Genomic DNA, 24,513 nt, shown 5'->3' with positions numbered 1-24,513 from the left:
CAGTTAACTACATAGTTAAATAGTTAGTTAGACTTTCCCTCACGCAAACAACCCCAAGCGGCGAGCAACGACGACCAGCGCGTCCATATCATGTCCACTCTACGAATAATCCACCATTCATACCCGACATGAAAAGCTTCCACAAGTGAATCTGCCTGAATACGAGAGCAAATGGCACTCCCAAGCCAAAACTCCTCTCCTGTCAAGCTACCGGAAACCTTAAACGGAGTCCACGCCGAACAAGCTATACTTACACCAACGCACACAGATCGGTGTCGCCGTTGTCGATCCGTTAGCGACAAACACAGTACGCGACGTGGGAACGCCGCGTCTGGGATCTCTGGTGCGGACGGTCTTGGACGACGTGAAGATGGTGCATCAGAGATTGGTCTGCCAGCGGGACAGGTGGTCGATGGGGTGGTGCTACGGGGGAATCTGGCGGCATCTACAAGGCAAAATTCTAGGAATGAAGACAGTGATGATAGTGGTGGTGTTTCTAGAGGGATGAAGGGTGATTTACATGGTCTGGGCGCCGGGCGAGCGGCAGATCTAAATATGAAGAACGACAGGGGTGCGGGTGGCACGGTGGAGCAGCAAGGACGCGCCTGGAATCGGGATCCAGGAAGGAAATTATCGAGCACAGTGATGGATTCTGATCGAGGAGCGGAGAGACATATCAATGGCCTGGGTATAAAGGCTGGCGGAGAGGACGCGAAGGGCGTAGAGCTGGGTCGCGCGGACATGCAGAACGCGCCGGTCAGAGGCCGGGAGGAATTCCCTCCACTGAGCGATGACAAGCTGCAACCGCTCACTCGAGTCGGAGAAAATGCCTCTTCGGATGCTACTCCGAATCTGCGGGGGAAAAGCACCGAAAGTATCGCAGAGAATACGACTTCGAATGGCGCTGCGTCTCCCCCGGAAAGGCCAGCTGTCCAGATTGAAAATTCCGCCGCGGTTGGTCCGGAACCCCCGACGACGACGACGACGACGACAGCATCAACCAAGCATCCTCTTCGTGACAGTGTTGGCTCACCTAGTTCTCGTCCGCGAAGTCAGACTCTTAAATTATCCTCTGAGAAGATCCGCGAGCTTACCTCTGCACCCGACTCGTTATGCTTGCGTTCCGTTCCTGCGGACATCGATCACAGAGCATCGAGAGTTACCTCCGTCGGCGAACGAGGGCCAGTGCAAGTCCCTTGGGCAGAGAGCGAAGATGGTGATAGATTCAATACGGACAGAGATAATACAAACATGGGACTGGCTCTAAATGGGAAAGGCGCAACACAGAATGGCAGTGTGCGAAGAGAGAGTGGCAGTCTTCGCCAGAGAAAACCAGGAACTTCGAAGCAACGTTACGCTGAGCAGGCCTCCGATCATTCTGTACAGAGCTCGCAGGAGCAGCATTCCTTCGGCCGACAGCGGTCGCAGACGGCAAGGATGGCATCGACACCGAGTGCCTCCTCGCGCCGGTTGCATTCTCCTTTTGGAGTTGATCGTCAGTCGAATAATTGCATGTCGAAATCTAGGACGGATCGTCGTGCGCCCGGTCGTTTGAATTTAGAGGATCCCGTTAGGTCCGGACAGTCCGCTGCTGAGCCGCCGTCGCCGGTGCCAGCGGCAATACCGCTCCCGCCGTTCTCTATACCTACTTATCTCCAACTGGAGCTATCCTCTGAACGCCCATCCCCTTTGTATATCCACCAGTCTCGCACCAAGGACTTCCCATACGAGTCGTCTCGCGTGAAGCTCGAGCGTCTCCAGAACTTTCTCCTCCTCCCTCCATCTGTTGAACAAGTTCTGCTTTTCGGAACACTGGCGTGCCTTGATTCATGGCTTTATTCCTTTACAATACTGCCATTGCGATTCTGCAAGTCGATACTTATTCTTTTCCAGTCATGGGCTGTCAACCTGGGATTGGAAGCACAGTATATATCCTCCTTTATCGTTCAAGGACTCGGAAGGGTCTGGAGAAGAAGGAAACGCAGTCGCTCCACCGATAAGAGGTGCAAGCCTGGGTGCGATGGTGATTATGACTCCCTTCGTGTGAAGGAAGCAACATCAAGTGCTATATCATCTCCAGTGGATGACAATCCTTTCCAAGGGCAGGATGTGAAGAGTCGCATGGACGATATCCAACGCCGCATGCATCGTCACCGCAGATCGAAATCTGTTCCGTCTGCTTTGCAGCCGAACGACAAGGCAGACATCCTCAAAGGCTTGCTCATGATATTCACTTGTACCATTCTCTTGTATTTTGACGCCAGTCGGATGTATCATTGGATTCGCGGTCAAGCCGCGATCAAGCTATATGTTATCTATAACGTCCTGGAGGTATGTCGCAGCTAACTTGAGATCAGATGTACGTACTAATAGGGCATAGGTCGGGGACCGACTTTTCTCGGCTATTGGCCAGGACGTCCTTGAATGTTTGTTTTCCCGGGAAGCGCTGGAGCGTGGGCCGGACGGCCGAAGTAAGGTCCTCCGGCCCTTCTGGCTGTTTATTTTAGCCCTGTTCTACACCGTGATACACTCAACCGCGCTTTTCTACCAAGTAATGACGCTGAACGTCGCCGTCAACTCATATTCAAATGCCTTGATCACGTTACTTTTATCAAATCAGTTTGTGGAGATCAAGTCTACCGTCTTCAAGAAGTTTGAAAAGGAAAATCTTTTCCAGCTCACCTGTGCTGATGTGGTAGAGCGATTCCAGCTATGGCTGATGCTGATTATAATCGCATCAAGGAACTTTGTCGAAACCGGGGCTGTCACATTTGGAAACGCCCTGGCTCCATTTTCTAAACCCAGTCCGACCCCAAGCACTAACAGCACCCCTCCGGCCAGCCCTCCAATGTCGGCCACTTCTATCCTTCCGCAGTCATTTACTCTCTTTCCATCGTCGATCTTCTTATCTCTTAGCAGCGTGAATTCTTTCCTTCCTACGATAGGCCATGTGCTAGGTCCGTTCTTAGTCGTCCTCGGTTCAGAAATGCTGGTGGACTGGCTCAAACACGCATACATTAACAAGTTCAATAATATTCGACCTTCTATATACGGTCGATTTCTCGATATCCTCACAAAGGACTACTATACAAACGCATTTGCCGACCAGAACCTAAACCGTCGTTTAGGGTTGCCTATTATCCCTCTTTCCTGTCTTTTTTTCCGTGTCTCGATCCAAACATACCAGATGTTTTTAACGGCATGGCTTCCTCAATCACCATCTCTCACGACACAATCAAATGCTACATCCCTCTCCTCGATACATAGCCATTACTCCTCAACTTCAACGGCTAATTTACCTTCCTCGTTTCCCCTACCAACGTCCTTAAGCCAGATAGGCACCATCCTGGAAACCGTAATGTCACACACCATGCCATCACCTGCCACGTTTATACCCGTCTTCACAGTTATCCTCGTACTACTCCTCTACGTGACTCTTCTCCTTGTCAAACTAATCCTGGGAATGACTCTACTCAGCTTCTCCCGAGCAAGATATAAGCGGATGAAGCTCAGTGAAAGAGAGATGCTACACCAGCAACAGAAGCAGACATCGTCTCAGGGCGCTTCGATTCTCGCTAGCCAAACACAGCTTCTGAGTCCACCGCCCGATTCCGCACCGCCTTCATTCTCGATTTACGCAAACTCTAAGCCGGACCCGACCGGTGACACCGTGGAAGGCAGTCGTCGGGTTGGAGGCTGGGGAGCGGTCGAAGTTGGTGAGGGCAGGAGGAGGTGGATCTACGCTGACGATCCGGAGGCGTTGAGGAAGTTGAAGGAACGGGAAGAAAGAGATGCCAATAAGGCAGCGAAGAGTGTTGGTGGGTTACATGGAATTGGAAATATACGGAGGTATGAGATGGTTGCCAAACGGATTTGGTGATTTGGCTGTTAATTGTGTAGATGTGATATTTGTACGCTATGGGGTACCTTGTTTGTGATGTATATATAGCGATTATTTATATCCTTAGCACCCCTAGAGGCAGCTTATATCAATATTCTCGACTTGTTCTCATAGGATGCTTGGAAAAAAAAAAAAAAAAAAAAAAAAAAAAAAAAAAAAAAGGGAAAAAGAAAGGTACTTTGCAATTTGATATATTCAATCTCCGATGTTGATGCTAATTCCCCGCCCATTTCTAGGATGTCGCCACACATCAAAAGCATGGAGTACGGAGTATGGAAATGCCCGCAACCCGAAACTCCCGAGAAAAAGTTTCCTCAATATTCTACTCTTCATGGGCCGGCAAACTGCCACCTAACTCCCTAAACACTCTCCTGAAGATCTCCCTGCTTCGATACAAGTTTTCCACCCGCAATCTCTCATTACTCAAGTGGGCATTATCACTCGCCTGTCCACAAGGTAAATGGGCAGCAGGCGCATTAAATTCTTTCTCCAAGAAACGGATGGTAGGAATAGAGCCTCCTTCGCGAATGTAGATAGGCTTGATGAGCTGTGGTGCTGTTTTTCGATGGTTTTCAGACGTCTCGTGCTCCTGTGAATGCGAGGGCTGATTTGGATCGGTAGGATCAGTGGTAAGGGTGGATGAAGTGGGTATTGGGGATAAGTGTGATGATTTCGCTTTCCGGCCGGATTTATGGTTTGGAACGGAGGACGAAGATGCGAGTATTCGCTCAATTTTTGACGTAGAAGCCAGGCTATCGGAAGAATTCGTGCGAGGGAGCCCCGAATTGGATAAGTGTCGGGTCGGAATTGGTGGTGGGTAGTTGTTGTATTTTCTGCTCTCCGTGCTCGCTGACCATACTGCTGTGACGGCACGGGAGAGGGTTTCGAAGAGTTCGTTGCCCGGATCACCCAGCCAGGGGTCTGCTTTCCCGGTGATCTCAACGGTGAGAATGTTTTGTGAGTCGAGATCGGCAAATTGGGTTTGGGCGTAGTCGATTAAGTCTTCTGCCACTTTATCTGCGTTTTGGTTTGGCACGAGTCGAATGGACAACGTAGCTTTGGCTTTGCGTGATATCGTAGTTGTGGAACTCTTGCAGCCTGGGATTTCCACTGAGTGGATGGTAAGTGATGGTTCGCGCCAGCGATGCATCAGCGAGGCTGTGAATGATTCGACATCTTCAATCTCTGGATGATGTGGCAGAAGCGCTTCCGCGATTGCATCGTACCGTTGTTTCTCAATGGGGGTAAGCGGCAAGACCGGATCCTGGAATCCTGGGAGATTTATTTTGCCCTTGGGCCCGACTATCGTGCTTAGGAGCATAGTCAAATCCTTGAGTGGCTCATCGAGTAGTGAACTTCCATCAATGCCGCTATGAAGATCAGGGTGATGACTGGCAACGATTAGGTTTGCATGGATAACACCTCTCAATCCATACGTTAGACATGGTATATGGTCGTCAAGCCAGTAGCTGTTTGCCAGGAGTATCCAATCAACCGGTCCAATCAAGTCTTTGTTCTCCTTGATCGTCTCTGCAAAGCCTTGAGACCCGGATTCTTCCTCGCCCTCGATAAGGAAGACCACGTTGCACGTCAGCTCTTTCCGTTGTGTTAGCTCTGCTGCCGCATATAGTGCAGCCAATATTGGACCTTTATTATCCGAGACGCCACGTCCATACAGAAACCCGTTGAGGGATGTTAGCTGAAATGGGTCAGTATTCCACTTGGCCTGGTTGGCTTCTGCGCCGACAACATCATAATGGCCGTAGAACAAGACTGTGCGATCTAAGGCATTCTGAGAGGTGGCAGGGAACTTTGCAAACACTATCGGATTGGTATTCTGACCGGTGGTGAGAATGTTTGTTTGAGCGCCCAAGTAGATGCAGTGTCGACGCAGAAACGCGGCGCCTTGATTGCATTCTCCGGAGAACTTGGGCCGCGCTGAAATTGTTTTGAATCCAACAAACTTGGCCAAAGCATTAACCAATTCGTCTAGAAACGATTAGTACAGACTGCCGGTATAGCAAAAGATGGTGAAGGCATACCGTTGCTGGTAGCTGGAATTTCATGTGAATCTACAGGGTGCTCTGTTAAGTCCCAGATTGCAACGGAATTGTCGTTTCCGCCAGTCGCATATATCCATCTATCCTTAACGACACCTGCAGCGGACGCAAGCATTGTTCCATCATGTGCTGCCCAAGACCCAATTTCTTCAAAGCGGGAGTTGAATTTCTAACAACAATAATGCAGTCAGAGGCAAACTTTTGAAAAGCGAGCCAAGGAATAGAGGGCTACCTTAACGATACCATCGCCATCGCCGCTTACAATGATCCCTTTAATAATATCGATGGCCCAGAGATCTCCAGTGTGGCTGGTAATTGTTTTGATGATCTGGCGAGAATCCAAATTCCATATGTTGATGGCCCCTCCCGTGAGTCCGCAGTATAAGAACGGGCCATCTACTGCAATCGACAGGACGGATTCGCTACCATTTTGCAGTGAAGCGATTTCAGTGGGCGCGACGTTTGTTCCTTGATTGAGCTCCCACAACTTAACGGATCCATCACCAGACCCGGTAAAAAGGACCTCTCCGCCAGACTGGCATTCGAGAATCCCACGAACGAGGAGCATGCAATACACGTAGCCATTGTGAGCAAAGAGCTTGTGTTGGTCTCTTTTAAATGTAAGGGTCTGACCATCGTATAGAGCATTCAGAGACTGATTGTCTGTGCGTGCCGGAGGAGCTATTCCGCCAGGTCCTCGCGAGTCAAAAAATTTGTGTGTCCTGCATGAAGGATGCGTTGCAATTTGTGGTGGCGGATGGGCATCCCGGAGCAGATTGTACCACTGTAGAAAAGGGTTCAATACCTCGGAACTCCCGGCGAGGACAGAGGACTTACTTGAAGACTGGTATTTTGGCCTCCACAGTAGACAGTTTTTAGCTCTGATGAATATGCAACTGTGAATATGTCCCCCACGTCGTGGTGGGTGTATATTGAATACAAGCGCTCAAAAGTGCTCGTCGACCAGACCTTCGTGTATGCAGGTACGTCAATACAGCCTGATTCTACGACGGAGTGTTCGAGTTGAACCTACGTTGACCACAGAGTCTCCGCCGCTCGAGAAGAGAAGATTTCGGTCATCAGAGAGATATAGACCCAGGACACTCTCTTCATGAGCCTTGACTGATAAAACAAGTTCATATGTGTCCAAAGACCATGCCTTGGGTATTCTTAATTAGCGCTCCGGTTCCATCCCAGCAAGGAATGCATCAAAAGGGTGGCTCGACATACCACAATGTCTCCACCTTGCAGCCCAGCAAAGACGCATTCTTCATCAACGACCAGTGCTAAGACGGACCGTACAGCATGGACGCGGTGGCCAATGGCACACTCATTTTTTAAGTTGGCTGTGTTGGATGAAATTGATTGTCGAGGTTGAGTTGTAGCGATTCCATCATCACCGTCCGTCGACACTCCGACCGCTAAGTCATCCATGTTAGCAACATGCAGTACGCTTCGGAGTGATGAACCGGATGCAATTCGCAGCGGAGATTTTTAGCCAAGGCGGCGGAGTCACTTTAGCGTTTTTCGCCCTCTTTTTTTCCGCCCCGCCAACATGGAGCGCGAGTGGAGCCGCCAAAAGAGGGTTTTGCTCGAAGCCGGGAACGGATTCAGCTCGATCCACGGATCATACTGGCTTCCCCGGAGCTAACCCCGTGCTGTACAATACATACGATTGTTTTTCCTGCCCCCGACGAAGTGGACAACGAGTAGCAACGTTTCAGGCTTTCAACGGGGCAAAGAAAATGGTTGGACTTGACTCACCCGGCTCGTGGCATTGGCTCGAGTCCATCGCATGCGGCGGCCTTGAAACAACCCAAAACGAATCGAATTAGCAAGTTGGAGGAAGCAATTGCACCGTTTTTTGTCTCTTCACTCGGATGTGATCTATTGTCACGATATTGATGATGCCTTTTTGCACCCTGACTGTCCAGTTGATTTTACTTGTGAATAAAGAATGAGTCCGCCGGCTTTGACTTACCAGCTGCCCAACTTCCCTAAGCACAGCCTTATCAAAGGCGCTCGAAGTTCCTGACACTCCATTTTCAATGGTAAACGTCCTTTCCTTAAATTACTTGTAGACAGTAGCTCAAGATGATGTGATGGGATCTGAAAATGACAACATCCAACAGCCGTCACGTGTGTGTATTTAGCAAGTCATTGCACAGACCTCCCCGTGCAGATGGAGGAGATGGATCCTTATGAATGATCGGCATGTGTGAGGGAGAAGAAATACAAAAAGCACCAAGTTCCAATTAAGTTGTGTGTTGAGATGCTATCTTCTGCACTCATTGGACGGGCGGCTCCGTGCAGAGTGTATGGAGAATCCCAGGGCGCTTTGAACATCATGTTACTCTCTAATCTTTCCAAAGTCTTAATTTCTGCATCAGTTCATTTAAACAAGAGGCTGGGAGATCAACGAGTCGAAAGAGCGGTCAAATCCTACCGCGTGCCTCGCCAGCTCTGCATGATAGTTAAGCGGCCCACCGCTGATGGGACAACGCGTTTGAGACAAAGCTGCAAGCATTTTCGCCAGCAGGTCGACTGACAAGTGCTGGAAGACAATAATCGATGGAGGTCGTTTTGGGCCCAGACAAGAGGCATTCCTGAAAGAGGCCTAAGCGGTCTCGTCTCTCTAACAACGTTATGCTGACGGTGACACCATAAAATGAGGCGAGATGCCAAGACTCCATCACCAAGAGTTGCTTAGAAGTGGGCTCAATCGACATGGATAAAGTGGACGCAGTTAATACGGTGATATTCTGAGGCGAGAGATGAAAGCAAGCTAGGAGATGCACTCCGTATGTATTTCTATCTGTACAGAGGAGGATAGAACTGCCCCTTTGTCTGTCTTGTATTAGGACCGAGTCATAACTACTCTGTCTGATGGTGAGAATGCGGGTCGCGAGCGAGCTGATTCGAGGCTTTGTGTCTTTCTTTTCCCGATCCTGTTAACTGATTGTTTTTTTTCTTTTTTTTCCTTTTTTTTTTTTTTTTCGGCCTTTATCTGTGGCTGTGCAGTAATGACGATGTGGCTGGTTTTGCATCTTGCGCCACTATACGCTGATTGGCCGAAGTTCCGATTCCCAGCCATTTTGTTTTTCGTTCTTTTTTAGTCGCTTTGCTTTGTCGCGCGGCGATAGGGCAGCAATTCCCTGCAGAGATACCAGAGTCTTCCCTGGTCGGGGCGATTTTCCTGACGGCGGGGGGAGCATCGCAGCCGCGATTTGTTGGCATGTGGTGATTGTTGGGTGCAGGCCGGTCGGTGCCTGAACACGGCTCGGCCAAGCAAGCATTCCCCCTCGATGATGAGGCGGGCTATTTTAGTGGCATGCAGACACCCTGAGAGGCCACGGCTTTGGGCTGCTGGAGTTTCACCCATCCACTGCTTTCTTCACCGATTGGTACATCCATTTTTCCCTTTCGACAAAGTGTCTCTCCCGGGCCCGACCCATGTTGAGCTGGTCAGCATGCACGTCCTTTTCTCGTTATTAATACGGAGTGCTGCGGAGACATCACTGTGAAAACTCATCACCACTATATGACCGCATCCCGCCGGTCATAGATCTTCTCTTTCCTTTCCCTTCACCACAAATCCCAGATTATGGCCTGCTGAATTATTATTGTCTATAATCTGTCTCGCTGTACATCCTTTTTCCCGAAAGCATCGGCGATAGTGGTCAAAGGTTACCAGCTCTGTTGAACAGAGACGTATTTACCAAGAAGCATATCCCCAGAGCCTTACTTTCAAGATGCTTCCCTTAGGAGAGACAGTCGCTGTCATTGACAAGTCCGGGAAGGTGGTTAGCTCGGTAAGGTTGCCAGTCGACTTGTCTATCGCGCTCTTTCGTAACCCATGTTCTTCCTCTAGAGCAAGCACCTTTTCGGTGTCTTCAAAGAAGCCAGATCCGCCTATCGATCTCGAAAAGCAGAGATCCACGCTGATCAGCGTGCCCGACAGGCTGAGCGGGAGGCTCGACGAGCCATAGCTAATTTCGAGTTCCAAGACGGCCGGTCGACAACTTCGTCGAGGCGCCATAGATCAAAATCCGTGGTTCGACACGGCGATTGCTCCAGCCGCTACCATGGAGAGCCCCGTAGGCCTTACGAGGATCTACATTCAGTTGCATCCTCGCGTCGATACGGACAGACAGAGCTAGCGCGCCGTCACACATCGGGAGAAATTGGTTTTGCCCAGCCACCACCACACCTACAGCCGACAAATCGCTCACATTCCGAACCGCACATCGATATGGATCTTGCATATGGCGAATTCCACCCGTCATCCCTCGAGCGCCTTCAGCCTCAAGAGCCGGATCCCGAGCTAGATGGTCTAGTGGGCAAAGTAAAAAGCCTACTGATCGAGGCAGACTGTGCTCACCATTCGGCGTCGGCTACAATCGCACACTTACAAAAGAACCCGGACGCTATGGCCGCCGTTGCTCTTACGCTCGCAGAAATCAGCAATCTCGTAAAAAAGATGGCCCCAACGGCGCTAGTTGCCCTCCGGAACAGTGCTCCAGCCGTCTTTGCACTTTTATCCAGCCCGCAGTTCATGATCGCCGCTGGTGTCGGGATCGGAGTAACCGTGGTGATGTTTGGCGGCTACAAGATCATCAAACAGATCACAGCCGCCAAGGAGGCCAGTGCTCCCGAAGAGCCGCAAGCCCACATGGATGAGATGATGGAAATCGATGCTTCCCTCAGCCGTATTGAAATGTGGAGACGTGGAGTGGCCGAGTCCGAGGCCGAAAGCTGCGGCACTTCGGTCGATGGGGAGTTCATTACGCCCACTGCAGCTGCTATGTCGGGTATATATCTCCCACAGCGAGTTAATGACTTGCGAGAGCCCGACGATGCATCGAGCTTTTCTCGACACTCCAAGACGTCTAGGAGCTCTAGACGATCAAAGTCTTCGAAAAGCGGGGAGAAGGATAAAAAAAAAAAAGAGAAGAAAAAGGCCTCGACTCAACTGAAGCTCCTGTTTAAGAAGTTATGATTGTTTTGTCTTCACCGTCACGATATAATAACTATACCCCATGTTGTTCTACGCTGCAGGCGTTTGGCGGCACTCTTTTTGAATATTTTCTATTTTCTACTTTTTCTTTTTTTCTTTTCTTTTTTCTTTTTTCTTTTGAATCTTCTCTTCATTTACGCTCTTTGAGATTTCCGCATATATTTTTCCTGCTTGACGTTGTGATGACCTTTCTTAATATTTTCCCTAGAGCTCTTTTGATATACAACATGCTGTACCCACGGCCTCTGTCCAGATTCATGTACAATCCAATCTTTATTTTTTTTTTCTCTATGTGTTTTTGCTTACGAGGTTATTTTCTCAATGAATGCCCACCGTGATATGATATGATATGATTTTCTTTCCTTCCTTGCCGGCTCCCCGCGTTTCCGCCGCGTCTTTCCGCCACTTCCCCGCACGCACCGCCCCTATCTTATCAGCACGTGACGAAGGGCGTCTCTGCAACTTTTGGGAGAGAGTCGAAGTGAGCAACAGAAGAAAGGTTCAAAGGAGAAGACGGTGCACTCTCGAGACAGTTGTATGGTATCTAACTCTACGCGTCTGCTTCTACCCTCTAGCCAGTCCCAATGACTATTCCCAGCTCCCCCACCGCTTCGCGTAAGGCCCGGTCCCACGGAGCCAAACCCCGCTTTAAACCCGCGATTATCCTCCATGGAGGTGCAGGAAACATCGAGCGTTCGCGCATCCCCCCAGAGCTATACGAACAATACCGGGCGTCGATGCTGGCGTACCTGCGGTCTTCGTATTCGCTGTTGAAAGGCAAAAACGATGGGAGCAAGAAGCCGTGCGGACGGGGTGTCGATTGCGGTGGAGATGAGGAAGAGTATGCGGGGTGCTCTGCTCTTGATGCAGCGGTCCATGCGGTCAGTTTGATGGAGGATGACCCGTTGTTTAATTGTGGGCGTGGTAGTGTGTTTACGACCGCGGGCAGCATTGAAATGGAGGCGTCTCTTATGGTTTGCTCAGTGGTGCCCCCGTCGTCGTCCGGGGACGGGAAGGATACCGAAGACGAGATCGACATAGCCAGGATAAAGCGCGGTGCAGGAGTTATGATGGTTAGAAACGTGCGAAATCCAATCCGTCTGGCGAAGGAGGTTTTACTTCGGAATGGCTATGATGAGGATGCTGGAGGCGGAGGTAGCATGCACTGTCAGCTCTGCGGACCATACGTGGAAAAATTGGCGAGCGATTGGGGCCTGGAATTCAAACCCGATGAGTGGTTCTGGACGAAGAGGAGGTGGGATGAACATCGAAGAGGGCTACAGGGCCCAAAGGTGGAGGCGACGATTGACCACGATGCCGAAATGGATCTGACGTCCCATGACGGCGATAAGTATCTTAGCCAGGGCACCGTGGGCGCCGTGTGTATAGATCAATGGGGCAACATTGCTGTTGCTACAAGTACGGGTGGGCTTACGAATAAATTCCCCGGGCGCATCGGGGATACCCCCACGCTAGGGGCAGGATTCTGGGCCGAGGATTGGGATGAATCTGACCAAGAGATGTCGAACGACGGTGATCGTCCCGGGCGCCGTCGTCGTCGTCGTCGTCGAGCGGCAGCCGTATCTGGTACAGGAAATGGAGATTCATTCCTCCGCGTCGCAGCCGCCCGGACAACCACAGCGATGGCGCGTTTCTCGTCAGGCCATGTGTCTCTCGACGAAGCTTTGACAGCTGTCTGTGGTCCGGGAGGAGAATTGCAACGTTCGGCAGGGGATAGATGGGGCAAAACGGGTGAAGCAACTGCAGGGATGATTGGGATCGAGGTTGAGTGGGACGGTGACGGAAACAAATCATTACTAAAAGGGAAAACCTCGTTTGATTTTAACGCCGGTGGGATGTTCAGGGCATGGATCGAGGAAGGCCCAGATGGTGAAGATCGAGAGAGAATGATGGTGTTTAGGGAGGAATACTACCAATAGACCACAAGGGGTAAATACGATAAATATCGCATAGATTCATTGTATACAATAATTAATAGATAAATTTTCACCAGTTTACATACGAAGCAACTATGCCTGGTTCGAGGATCAAGGGTCAATCGTATGCACAAATTAGTTATCCAAGCATCTCACAGGCTGAAAACAGTACAAAACCACCAAGTCAACAAGTCGACATCACAATGGAACGGTGAAACACCTTGGAAGCTTGCCAACCGTGGAGTAACTAACTTAGCTAGTTAGTTAACCAGTTAAGCAACAAAACTATGGATGGTTGAACCAAGTTAACATGGCAAGCCATAGTCTTGCCTCGGATAGCCATGTCTCATCGAAAAACGGTGGCTTGGATATCCTCGCCGTCCTGCGAGCCCCCGGCGTGAAGTCGACGACTGTCTTCCCCCGACAGTCCTTTCGAACCCGCGACTTCTTTCTTACATATATCTATCATACTTAACTTCACGATGAGTGCCCCCGTTGCAATTCTCGGAGCAGGGACGCAGGGACGGCGTCTTGCGTACATGGTAATCCTTGCCCTCATGGTTCAACAGGTCTCGGTTGAACGGATGAGTTAACACTCTTCTTCACAGTGGTCTTCTCGTGGCCGTCCTGTCCATTTGATTGATGAGAATCTATCCCAGCTGCAGGATGCTCAAAAGGCCGTCGAGCAATTCAGAAAAACCGACTCCAAAAGCGAGTACTTATCCGGGGAGCTTAAAACCTTTGCCTCAGAAGACCTTCGAGCCGCCCTGCAGGAAGCATGGCTCGTTGTCGAGGCAGGTTCTCCCCTGTTTGACATTCCGGAACGTATTTTATTCGGCTGACTTGACAATCCCATCTTCCATCAGTGTGTGCCTGAGCTGCTGCCCTTGAAACGAGCTGTCATCGAAAATATAGATGCCTTGACAGGGCCCATGACGATCATTGCATCCAACTCGAGTAGCTTTACGATCACTGAGATCGTAGCGGGACTCGAGCTTCGGCACCCCGATCGGTTTGTGAGCTTGCATTCATGTGAGGATAATTTATTCCCCTGAAAAGCACTGTAAACCACAAACACACTGACAGAACGATACATAAACTCAGATTGGCCTCCAGAAACTCCAGGTCTGTGAACGAGGAGCCATAAGCTCTCTTCCCATTCTATTTTTCTCCTCGAAATGTCCCGTGAGTAACGTAACTTCGACACTGACGCCAAAGCTAGCAATTGAAATAATGGCCTCTCCAAAAACAAAACCGCTTATCATCCAGCGGCTGATAAGCGAGTGCAAAGACCACGGCTTCTCGCCGTATCATGTCAAGAAGAACTCTACTGGTTATATCTACAACAGGTAATTTCATAGTTCACCAACTTGCTTAATAGCTGAATTCATGCTCCCTGAAACAGGATATGGGCGGCAATCAAGCGCGAAGCCCTTTCAGTAGCGGCAGAAGGGGTAGCTACTCCCGAGGAAATCGACGCGATATATAAAGATGTTCTCAAAACGCCCAAGGGCCCTTTTGAACAGATGGACGTAGTGGGTTTGGATGTTGTATTGGATATTGAGGAACATTATGCCCAAGAGCGGACCGGCCTACCCGAAACACCGAGAGAACTGCTTCGAAAGATGGTTGCCGCAGGAAAATTAGGTGTGAAAAGCCGCCAGGGCTTTTATACGTATGACGGTGAAGGGCGGACTGAGAAATGAGAAGGCTATTACCAGCAACTGTGTTTCGGTGACTAAAGGGAAGGACGCGTTTTGCATCTATATGTTACGGAATTGGAGAAACAATGGTCTTACACAAAGCGAGACGATAGCTTCGGCGCTCTCTTGAAAGCTGCAATGTCGTCTCGAGCCCCATCAAAGGCCAACACCTTTAGTGGAGTCCTTCACAGATTCTTATACAAATCCATATCAATATATTTCAATTCATTCCATAGAAGATAAGCGAACGACATGCAGGCAAATCAACCTTCAGGCACCTACCCCATCCTGCCAAATCGCTCCAATGGCTCCCAGTACCACTGGGAAATGCTGGCTTCTCGCCCCTTTTCCGTCTTCGACTGCATAGATGGCAGAGGTGAGAGCATACGCTGGGCGTTGTCATAGGGAAAAAGATGCCAGGTGTGGAAACGGGATTGTGCCCCAGGTTGATCCAACCGCGAATATTGGCGGCAAGCCGCTAGTCAAGTACTGGATGGCGTCAGGCCTACGGGACGATAGGAACAGTAGCGTGAATAGCTACATATTTAAGCCATCCTAAAAATCACAGAATCTCTCATCTAGTGAATAATATACATGCAAATGCAAAGGATTGTTTTAGCATCTTATAAGCAACCGAAAAACATATCCGAGACCATGGCAATGATGCAAAATCCGAGAGCAATCGGACATTGGTAGAACGCCAAAACATAAGTCATGATATTATATTCCAACAAACCAGACAAGCGTAGCTCCTCGGAGATGTAATCTGAGCACTATTCACAGAACCTTAACTTTCATCCATTCGCTCGTACCAACCCCCAAGTTCAACCCGTTTCGCTCCCACCAGCGTCGAACTCGATCTTCAGCACCCGACACGGCGTCTTCCAACGCTTCTTCAATGTCGCAGGTCTTGAATTCAACCCGTAATCCACTTCGTCGCCACCACTCGAGCACGTCAACGTGACCATTCTTCGTCGCACCGACAAGAACCTGGTTGTCAAAAATGATTTTCGAACCCTTGCGCCTGTACCACAGCTCTAACACGGGAACATGGCCATGTGTGCTCGCAATACGAGCGACAGATTCGCCATGTGAATATGGGATGCCAGATCTATCCCACCAGGCAAGCGAGGCCGTCTTGCCAGACTGCGCCGCCAAAAGTACCGATTTTCCTATCTTCAAAGGGACTGGATCGGAATAAGCTGAAGATTCAGAGACCCTTTTCCACCAATCGAGGACAGCGATTTGACCCTCCGCAGACGCAGATTCGAGCGCTCGTTCGGTGTACCGAAGGGGCAACCCGGACTTTCGCCACCACTCCAGGACGTGGATAAAGCCGGCTCGCGATGCTCCGTCGAGAGCATCCGGAAGGTAATCGTTCGTCGGCAGATCTGGACAATTTCGCCACCACTCTAGAAGAGTTGTATTGCCATACACAGCAGACGCTCGAAGCGGAAGGCTAGATAGCCGCGGTGTCGACCAGTATAAATCAATTCGTGACTGACAAATGTAGTCGAGGACGTCCGTTCGACAAAACTTAAAAATTAAGTGTGCCGCGAGGTTGGATAGGGGCTTCCATGGAGGTGCGGAGGAGAGGAGTTTTGTGATATCGCATAAAGGACTTCGAAGAATCGTGTATTCAAGGGAAAAATTCGTTGATGGGCAATCAGCTTTTGGAGCAAAAGCCTTCCAGTGCTCTGGCATTGGGATTCTGGCGTATACCCCAACTGCTGTCGATGTTTCCCAGTCACCCAAAGCCTCAAAAATCATGGTCAAAAGTTCTGGCGGAAGGACAGGAGCATTTGGGTCTCTGGAGGGAGTACTGCTTCTCCTGACTGTACTCTCTGATCGATTTTCCAAGACTGTTGCAGTGTCCATATCATTTTTAACGAGATGCTTGTCCATTCTCCCGGCTATTACCGCTTCATCGAGGGAATCGATTTTGTCCTCGGCGCCGTTTACATTAAATGGCCATCCAAGCCCTTTCCGGACCTCTTCATAGAACATCTCTCGTCCTTCCCACGGAACTTCGACGAGAGAATCAGGGGGTTCAAATCTAGACAGGACTGGGGGAAGTATTTTGACCCAGGGCCAGAAAGTGCGAAGCTGATCTAGTTGTCTTCCGGTGATGGGGGATTTCCACTCAAGCAGCATCATTTTCGGCACGAGCAAGATTGTCTTAGATATATCCCAACCCCGAAGAATCGTCAGTGTAAGACTTGTAGTTAACCCAGAGACCATAGACCCAAGAGTTCCTGCGTCAACTGGCGCAACGATGAGAACATCTGCCCAGTCTGCGAGGCTCGCTGCTGTAATATTCATCCATTCCCTCCTGCTCCGGTATGTTTCTGACTGTGGAATGTCTGGATAGTATAGAAGATTGTCCACGCCGTCAGCCCCATCGTTGAAATCTTTATCTGCTATTAAACGAAGCTCGATATCCGGATCGCGAAGAAGGGAGCGCATCACCGTGTCGGAGAAAGGAGTGTTCGTGGATAATAGGATGCGATTGTGATGCCTGCTCGGGGAGTTCAATAGCCTCATTTGTCCCACATTCATTGTACCGCTAACATGGGCGACAGGCTGTTTCATTTCGGGTACACCCGAGTTATCACCAGCACCGATGTTACTCATATCTCCAGTCTCGGAACCTGAACTCATCGCCGCGGGCACGCCGGTCGGTTGCGTTTGAGGATCATGGGCTCCGAAATAATGCGAGTCGGATCGGAGTTTAGAGTCAACAGCCATTTATAACTAGCCCCTCCTCTCTTTTGAATTGAGCTTCCTTGTTAACTATATCCTGGTTTCGACGTCTCCTGACCGCGCTCTACTGCGTCCAACAACTCGAGGATTTATCGAGGCATACTCTGAGGATTTTAGGCTTCCAAATATGAAATCTCCTCCGTATGGCCGCCCAATGCAAACTACCAGTTTGACAAGTGGGACGCCGTCTTGCTTTCTTTTTCTCTTGATATCCTGTCGTGTAGCCAACCAGTGCTCGCACGTTCCTTTTTGTTTTTTTTTTTTTTTTCCGTGGCTGGGCGAGTTCGAAAGGACTGACTTGTGCTCGGACCGCGTGGGAATTGAGGAAGGCTCCGATAAGGATATTGCGAAGCGAACTAACCTGGCCTGCGTCCCGACGTGTGGGAAAGAAACGGGGGATCAACGGGTGGTGCCACGTTCTAATATATCTTGCGCCGCTTGGAGAGGAATCTTTCTGCGGCGATAATTAAGGACTGGAACGGAATAATTAACTTGCTTTTGCAATCAACGGAGAGGCTGTGTACCTAGTATATTTGAGAAGACGAAAACTATTACCGAGTTTGTCTTTCCACGCCGGGTGTTCAGAGGGGAGTTTATTTGTGAGGAAATAGTACGTAGGGGGCGCCGATGATGTCGATGAGACGACAAAAACAGAGTTCAAGTGCCGAGAAATTTCCACCGGAGCAAACGTCGAACTTCCAAGGCCAGTTCAGCGACGAAATGGAGCCCTGCGCCCCGAGGGCCAGCGAGATGGAGCATCGCCATCAGCCAACCACGTTGCTGTTCCTGACAACGAGCTGTCGTCTGCGGGCAGTTCGAGCGCAACCAAGCACGGATAATTAATCATACGCTAGCAGTATCTCATTGCTATCTATGTATTTTGCAAAGGCCCAGACACTCCACAGCTTTTTGGTTAACCCTCCGGGTTCTCAATCCATATATCAATCAACAGAAAAAAGCTCATTTTCTTGCCAGATTCGCATGCAGTTTGTGTTCTCTCATTCCAAAATTCACCACAACACCCAACAGAGATAGGGCCAGAGTTGTTGCAAACACTGCCCTCAGGGCATCCATGTAGGCATCCAGCACACCTGGCAACCAGCCCTCAGGGAGGTGATTGATCTCATCCAGGCTATCACGGATCTTCGGGATCAGGCGTGCTGCCTCTTCTCGGCCACCGAACCGCGACCACAGACCAGACTTGAGGATATTCTGAAAAACGGAAGAAGCGATACTGATACCGATCGAGCTTCCAGTGCTACGGAAGGCGTAGGACGCTGACGTCACGACGGCCTGGTGTGCGTGGGCGACGGCGGATATCAACGCTACCAGGGTGGCGGTGATCATGCCACCGTAACCGAGCCCAGCGATAAACAGGTACAGGAACGGCGGCCAGGCCGGCGTTCCGAGAGTGAAGGTGTTGAAGAGAATGGAACCCACAGCCAGAAGCATAACGGACACATAGCTTAAGAACAAGTAACGGCCCGTAACACGCATCAACAATCCCAGTCCCAGCGACCCGATGGATGTTCCCACCGCTTGGGCGATGAGTCGTGCACCAGCCTGCGTTGTAGAATATCCCTGAATCTGGAGGTAAAGCGGCACGTAAAGGAACACAGCGAATATGGACATCGTACCAAACCAATTTGTCAGACAGGCGGAGAGGACAGTCCGGTCTGTCAGCAGCCGAACGGGGATAACAGGCTCAGAAGCCACCTTCTCTTCAATGTAGATAAAGACGAAAAGGAATACGCCGGACAGCACCAACGAAACCACAACGATAGGATGGCTCCATGGCACTTGATTGCCACCAGTGTTTATACCGAACAAAAGCAGGACCAGCGTCAGGACCAAGGCTCCTGCTCCAAGGAAATCAACCCTTCGCCAGCGTGAGACATCGGTCTCTTTGACAGGGATTTTGATCCTCCACCAGACCAAAACAGTAGATACCACGATAAAAGGTATCTGGACCAGGAATGCCCAACGCCAGCCCCAAGTATCATTGACCCAACCCCCAAATACTCCTCCCAGCCCGCTTCCCACGCCATAGCATATATTGCCAATACCCTGCCACAGTCCTCTTTTGCGCAGCGGGACAAGGTCGGAGGTAACAAAAGTCGCAATGGCCGTCAAGCCTCCTCCGCCCATTCCTGCCACCACCCGGCCGAAGATCATCACCCATTCATCCTGGGCAAGACCACAGATCAAATTTCCGAGCCCAAATAGTACGTTCGATACTACGAGGCCGGTTCGACGTGAAAAGATATCGGTTAGTTTCCCGCTAAGAGGCTGGCAGGCGGCGTTCGAAATCAGGTATGCTGAAGCGAGCCAGGAAAGGAGGGAAAGGGAATTGAACGACGATGAAATTGGACCGGAGATCGTCGCAACAACGGTGGCATCTTTTTTGTCCGGAGAAGATGTCAGTCAGAAGCTTGCTCTGGAGCGTGTTAAACACTGGCTCAGGAGAGAGGCCTACCCAAGGCAGCGAAGAAAACCCCTAGCCAGATACTTGATTGAATGACAAGCAGCTCCTTGGGTGTTGGTTCGTCCGCCAGAGGTGCATCGGAGTCATCTGCAGCAGGCGGGGGTACAGCCGTGGGATGGCCATCTTCCACGGCCGCATTGTCGCGAAGGAGTGGAGTTGTTTCTGATGATTCTGCCATCTCTTGCAAGATATCCGTGCTCTTGGTCTGTTCCTCTCCTCTTGGTTCCTCCTTACTGACATTCTACTACCGAATTATGGATGTGTACTGAACTGACTGCAAGACATGGTGCTGGAATTATTTTTGGAGACAGGTCAGCCGGTGAGTGATAGTCCCGTTCGTATCCGAGGATCGGGTTTCGCGGAGTGGGGATGCTGGGGTGCAGAGGACTCAGAATATCATCCTGCAGAGTGCTAGTTAGTATCATTGTGCGTGAAAGGGTGGTATGTTAACAATTGAGCGGATCCAGAAACTGACATTCCATTTGATATAGTTATGACAGGAGAAACGGTTACTTCTTTTATTTATGTGTTGTATGCGGAGTACTCCGTACATAAGATAACTTTACACAGTTTAAAGCATTATTAAAGCCCAGACATTGGTGGCAAAACTCGGGACGTTTTGACGGGGCCGGCCGCCTGGACCGCCCGGTGAAGATAGGCTTCAACACGCCAAGGCACCATCCTGGCTGGGCTCCCTTGAGCGCCAAAGCTCAAGGCCGGTTTGGCGCCTTTCTTCTCACCCACCGCAAACCCACGCCCCTCCCTCCTTTTTCCTCCTCTGCGTCCGTAACCCCATACACCTCCATCTCGAGAGTCAATTTGCTTCTACACCCATCTATCACGCGTTCTAATCTCTGCCGCACTTCATCATCGGTCTCCTTTCTTGTCTCCATTCTTCTCGTGTTATGTTCTTTTGAAGCCGAAGTGCTGACCTTGACCGGAATCTCGTGGCGGACTGCCTCCAGCCGATGATATCGGAAGAGAGTGAGGAACACCCCAACAAATTCTACCTGTGCCATTTTCTGCCCTGGACAGTTACGGGGACCAGCTGACCAGGGCAGATAGCTTCCACGGGGCGGCTGGAAAATCGTGTTGTCAGAGTGATTTATCCAGCGGGAGGGCCGGAAGAGCTCCTCATCAGGAACAAATCTACCGCTGGCTTTGATGCCGCTCTGACTTGCATCTCTGTTTTGAACTCGATGGCCAGTGTGCTGGGTCTCATCTTGAGGGTTCAAATCTCTCCATACCTCCGGTGCCATATGCAACGCCGCACTGTTGATATAAATGACAACGCCGCTTGGTATTTCGGTTGTCACTGCAGACTCGCCATCTTTTTTCATCGGGTTCACAAGCTGGACCGCTTCTCCATTTCCGCTAAAGGCTGTTTTTCCGATGTGAATTACAGGTGGGAAGAGGCGCAATACTTCCAGCATAAAGGCAAGTGTCCGAATAGCTTTGGGGAAAATAGTTGAGTATTCCATTGAGGCGTCTGAATCTTCGGGGACGATTTGATCAATCTCCTCAAAAAGCCACTCCTGCCAATGTGGATAGGCTGCTAGAACCACGAGAGCGAACGAGAGGGCATTCGCAGACGTGTCGAATCCAGCAGCGTTGAAAATGAAGAGATTTCCTACAATCTCATCTTTCGACAATGTCCACCCCTGTTTGATGTTTGCATCTGTTGATACGGATTGATTGTTTCCAAGTTCAGATGCAGCAATAAGCTGACTTATGATATTGATCTTTGTGCTCGGCTCCTTGTCGCTGGAACCATGGAAACTGTCCGTTACTGGCGCCTCTTGACCGAGCATATCTCTGAACATTTTCGGGAGATGCCGGACTGCGGACGCCAAATCTCTCATTTCCCGAGCGCCTGGAAGAAAGAAAGGCCAATGTGAAAGAATCTGTTCGGGCACTAGGGTCGCAGGGACGAGATTCGCGAGAATCATTTGAAGAGCGCGGTCAAATTTCAACCTGGAATCTTCATCGTGGTCTGCCTTTGCAGCACTGCTCTTAATCTGTCTCCCGTCATCTCTCCAGTGCCGAGTCACACCCATACCGGCCCTACTCAGCACATGGATGGTGATCTTCTTCACCATGTCAAACGTCTTGTAAGTCACTCCATCAATCACTCGATTGGCCTTTGTACTTCTCGATCCTATATCACCAGGCTTCGATTCGCCAAACTCCTCTATAAATCCGGCAGTTTGCCTCACGCTTTCGTCAAACACAACTCCGCTAATCTTTTCATTGATTACACTTGCTATGATCTTTCTCTGTCGCGCCCAAACCGCCCCGCTTGTAGTTAGAACATTGCTCCCGAATTTACTCATCATCTTATTTGCGATCTCCAGCTGCGAGAAATCCTTGGGTCGTCGCAAAACATCCATCGAAACATCGGGATCGCAGGTCCAGATTTCCAGTCCCCGTAGTGTTATCAGGGTATACGTCTTCTGCCCGCCAACAAAGTTTTTGAATGGCTCGAGCTTTTCATGGAACTCGTGTCCGAAGATACAAATGACTATACGGTTGTAGATGAACCTGGGAAGATAGCGCTTTAGAAGCGGGCGTACGATTGGGGAGATAATTATCCATAAGATGTTGCTTTGGTCCACGGGGACGAAAACGATGGGTAATCCGATCTTGCGCGCTCTTTGGTAGTTTTGCAGGAGCTTGAGTAGGATTGTGAATATATACAGGATGATGCTGGTGAAAATGATATTCGTGAGAGATACGGAGGCCATGCTTGGACCTGAACTGCATGGATACGGAGAGATCGAGGAAAGCAGGGAAACGCGGAGTGCAAAGCACCCAATTTTGAGAATTGGGAATTAGGACTGTAAAGCAGTGAACACAGAAATTGGGAGGACAATTATCAAACTTAAGCGACTTGCGGGAGCGCCGGAATGATCATATATAATTCCAACGGACAGCAAAACAGCGCCCATTGGTTTCCTCGACGATGTGGTTGGGAGAAACCCTGTCAGTCTACCCTCGCTGTTGGCTCTGTCACTAACAGGTTAGTTACAAACGAGTGGTCGAGAATCCGAGATCGACGGAAATTCAGGCGAGCGAATTCCGGTTTTCGAGGCTGCCTGGAAGCTTGATCCGGGAAATGGGTCGCCTTTCATTCAGTCTTTCAAACTGCGGATAGGGGGAAATTATCCTGGGGCTGTCATTGAGCAACTGAAAATCTATCCCTTTATGATAGCAGATTGGAATATTCTATCTGTGGCTGTAGTGAAAGGAATTCGTAAAATCAGAAATCATCCTTCGAAACCGATTGTCACTATGTAGACTCTGGCGCAGTGAACTTGTTAACGAGGACTCTCACCGGTTACTTTACGGAGTACAGAGGTCCTTGTCTTTCAGCGCGGCACGCGCCTCAGCCTACGGAGTACACGATCAGTTAAACTCAGCCGGAAAGCAGGGCACATCTATTGCCTACCTTCTGTGGTGCCCTTTTTTTTTTTTTTTTTTTTTTTTTTTTTCCCTATTTGTTTTGTTTGAGAGCTCCACTCCGTACTGACAGTCTTTTTACTAATGGAGGCGCGATACTCAAGCAAGGGGAGTCCTTGTTCCGTTGAAATATGCAGCTGAATTGGAATCGAAGAAATCCTCCAAACCACGCTCCATTTCGCGCGCTAGCTTGTTCCTTCGAGCTCTCGGGAGCTTCTGGAAACCGAGACTTCTGGCGCAACCTGAGATTCCTGTGGAGGAATTCAAACGGTTGGACTACGGAGTACTGCCACCAAAACTCCTCGATATGGGGACCAGTGGGAGTACAGTCTCTCAAAGCTACCGTGTGTACGTCGTACTTTTTGGCGAATAAACCCAGCCATAAAGTTCTCTTTCTCTCTCCCCAGGAATTTTAGGATGCGTTATCTTTAAGATTGAGCGTAAAAGGTGAGGCATTGAGCGCAAATTGATGTTGAAACGTCGAAGATTTGCTGGATTCTATGCGATTCCCACGAGAATTTCACTTTTGTTGACACGAATACAGAACGTGATCCCCTTCTTTTCTCAAAAGTCATGGAATACACAGTGTAGTAACTAAGTTAGTTCGTTGAAGAGTTTAAAGAAACCATTTATTAAGCCGAGCTCCCATGCTCACCACGCATCTTTTTAATTTCCGAATCCCACATTGCAACCTGCAGCGAGTTAGGTAGTCAGTTGTACATACTCCCTTATCACCCTTTCAATTTGAGAGGTGTCGCTCCGATTATGACATTCACGTTGGCAAAAGCCATCATGTATCTGTACATAATGCAAGCTCTCCACGCCAGTCACCCGGCATAGACCGCTGGCCGAGAGACGAGTGTTATATCAGAGTATGCATCCGGCCCGCTTCCTCCCGGGTATCAATAGTTTATGGAATCCATGGTTATCCGAACGGATCCCCCAGACATTGGGTGACGGGAAAGAAAGCTTGGATGGACATGGGGTTTTCTTGAGCAAAATTCAAATATCTAGCGGTTAACTCCGATCGGCGATGGGACGTGAACATCGGCCTCACCGGCTGCCGACTGCCGCCGTGGTCACAGGCCGAGTCTGCAAGGTCAAAAATGGCCCACAGGATCAAAGGTCACCGCGTGGGATGAAAGGTTATAATACTAGAGCTTGAGACTAAAGAAAGAGAAGAGAGAT

At 49.8% G+C, this 24,513-nt stretch overlaps 9 protein-coding genes across 9 annotated transcripts; 4 read left to right on the top strand and 5 right to left on the bottom strand.

Moving 5' to 3' along the window:
* Positions 1 to 171: 171 nt before the first annotated feature.
* CIMG_01172 (cytomegalovirus gH-receptor family protein) lies at positions 172 to 4,025 on the top strand (the record flags this gene model as incomplete). Its single annotated transcript, XM_001247400.2, has 2 exons — positions 172 to 2,331; positions 2,381 to 4,025. 2 exons carry the CDS (start codon positions 172 to 174, stop codon positions 3,878 to 3,880), a joined length of 3,660 nt encoding a protein of 1,219 aa, XP_001247401.1. The 3' UTR covers positions 3,881 to 4,025.
* A 38-nt stretch (positions 4,026 to 4,063) lies between these two features.
* On the bottom strand, positions 4,064 to 7,753 carry CIMG_01173 (WD repeat protein; the record flags this gene model as incomplete). Its single annotated transcript, XM_001247401.2, has 7 exons — positions 4,064 to 5,890; positions 5,944 to 6,130; positions 6,194 to 6,745; positions 6,799 to 6,930; positions 6,995 to 7,120; positions 7,192 to 7,382; positions 7,726 to 7,753. The coding sequence occupies 7 exons, from the start codon at positions 7,751 to 7,753 to the stop codon at positions 4,224 to 4,226; spliced, it is 2,883 nt and encodes a 960-aa protein (XP_001247402.2). The 3' UTR covers positions 4,064 to 4,223.
* CIMG_10692 (uncharacterized protein) lies at positions 7,645 to 9,416 on the bottom strand (the record flags this gene model as incomplete). Its single annotated transcript, XM_012358866.1, has 4 exons — positions 7,645 to 8,323; positions 8,408 to 8,909; positions 9,024 to 9,279; positions 9,340 to 9,416. 3 exons carry the CDS (start codon positions 9,414 to 9,416, stop codon positions 8,436 to 8,438), a joined length of 807 nt encoding a protein of 268 aa, XP_012214289.1. The 3' UTR covers positions 7,645 to 8,323; positions 8,408 to 8,435.
* A 297-nt stretch (positions 9,417 to 9,713) lies between these two features.
* CIMG_01174 (uncharacterized protein) lies at positions 9,714 to 11,269 on the top strand (the record flags this gene model as incomplete). The annotated part of the gene is made up of 2 exons (XM_001247402.2): positions 9,714 to 9,773; positions 9,833 to 11,269. The coding sequence occupies 2 exons, from the start codon at positions 9,714 to 9,716 to the stop codon at positions 10,958 to 10,960; spliced, it is 1,188 nt and encodes a 395-aa protein (XP_001247403.2). The 3' UTR covers positions 10,961 to 11,269.
* Positions 11,270 to 11,489: 220 nt separating this feature from the next.
* On the top strand, positions 11,490 to 13,002 carry CIMG_01175 (asparaginase). Its single transcript, XM_001247403.2, has one exon. It carries the CDS (start codon positions 11,563 to 11,565, stop codon positions 12,916 to 12,918), a length of 1,356 nt encoding a protein of 451 aa, XP_001247404.2. The 5' UTR covers positions 11,490 to 11,562; the 3' UTR covers positions 12,919 to 13,002.
* Positions 13,003 to 13,317: 315 nt separating this feature from the next.
* CIMG_01176 (3-hydroxybutyryl-CoA dehydrogenase) lies at positions 13,318 to 14,878 on the top strand. The gene is made up of 6 exons (XM_001247404.2): positions 13,318 to 13,457; positions 13,524 to 13,709; positions 13,782 to 13,947; positions 14,020 to 14,040; positions 14,138 to 14,264; positions 14,321 to 14,878. The coding sequence occupies exons 1-6, from the start codon at positions 13,398 to 13,400 to the stop codon at positions 14,619 to 14,621; spliced, it is 861 nt and encodes a 286-aa protein (XP_001247405.1). The 5' UTR covers positions 13,318 to 13,397; the 3' UTR covers positions 14,622 to 14,878.
* Positions 14,879 to 15,171: 293 nt separating this feature from the next.
* Positions 15,172 to 17,924, bottom strand: CIMG_01177 (uncharacterized protein). The gene is made up of 2 exons (XM_001247405.2): positions 17,906 to 17,924; positions 15,172 to 17,835 (listed from the first exon to the last, which is right to left on the bottom strand). The coding sequence occupies exon 2, from the start codon at positions 17,364 to 17,366 to the stop codon at positions 15,396 to 15,398; it is 1,971 nt and encodes a 656-aa protein (XP_001247406.1). The 5' UTR covers positions 17,367 to 17,835; positions 17,906 to 17,924; the 3' UTR covers positions 15,172 to 15,395.
* Positions 17,925 to 18,201: 277 nt separating this feature from the next.
* CIMG_01178 (drug:H+ antiporter-2) lies at positions 18,202 to 20,405 on the bottom strand. The gene is made up of 3 exons (XM_001247406.2): positions 20,342 to 20,405; positions 19,858 to 20,267; positions 18,202 to 19,780 (listed from the first exon to the last, which is right to left on the bottom strand). Exons 2-3 carry the CDS (start codon positions 20,042 to 20,044, stop codon positions 18,342 to 18,344), a joined length of 1,626 nt encoding a protein of 541 aa, XP_001247407.1. The 5' UTR covers positions 20,045 to 20,267; positions 20,342 to 20,405; the 3' UTR covers positions 18,202 to 18,341.
* A 171-nt stretch (positions 20,406 to 20,576) lies between these two features.
* CIMG_01179 (uncharacterized protein) lies at positions 20,577 to 22,610 on the bottom strand (the record flags this gene model as incomplete). The annotated part of the gene is made up of 1 exon (XM_001247407.1): positions 20,577 to 22,610. One exon carries the CDS (start codon positions 22,608 to 22,610, stop codon positions 20,577 to 20,579), a length of 2,034 nt encoding a protein of 677 aa, XP_001247408.1.
* Between the last annotated feature and the right edge of the window lie 1,903 nt (positions 22,611 to 24,513).

Source organism: Coccidioides immitis, assembly GCF_000149335.2.
Source record: "Coccidioides immitis RS genomic scaffold supercont3.1, whole genome shotgun sequence".
NCBI classification, from domain to species: domain Eukaryota; kingdom Fungi; phylum Ascomycota; class Eurotiomycetes; order Onygenales; family Onygenaceae; genus Coccidioides; species Coccidioides immitis.
Note: the sequence above shows the minus strand (reverse complement) of the source record. Positions and strands in the feature narration are given on the sequence as shown.

Excerpts from the sequence above, each read along its gene's own strand:
- CIMG_01175 (XM_001247403.2), top strand. The coding sequence starts at position 11,563 with ATGACTATTCCCAGCTCCCCCACCGCTTCGCGTAAGGCCCGGTCCCAC.
- CIMG_01176 (XM_001247404.2), top strand. The coding sequence starts at position 13,398 with ATGAGTGCCCCCGTTGCAATTCTCGGAGCAGGGACGCAGGGACGGCGT. Across the intron at positions 13,710-13,781 it reads AAGCATGGCTCGTTGTCGAG|TGTGTGCCTGAGCTGCTGCC; the intron begins GCAGGTTCTCCC and ends ATCTTCCATCAG. Across the intron at positions 14,265-14,320 it reads ACTGGTTATATCTACAACAG|GATATGGGCGGCAATCAAGC; the intron begins GTAATTTCATAG and ends TCCCTGAAACAG.
- CIMG_01177 (XM_001247405.2), bottom strand. The coding sequence starts at position 17,366 with ATGGCTGTTGACTCTAAACTCCGATCCGACTCGCATTATTTCGGAGCC.
- CIMG_01178 (XM_001247406.2), bottom strand. The coding sequence starts at position 20,044 with ATGGCAGAATCATCAGAAACAACTCCACTCCTTCGCGACAATGCGGCC. Across the intron at positions 19,781-19,857 it reads GGTTTTCTTCGCTGCCTTGG|ATGCCACCGTTGTTGCGACG; the intron begins GTAGGCCTCTCT and ends CGGACAAAAAAG.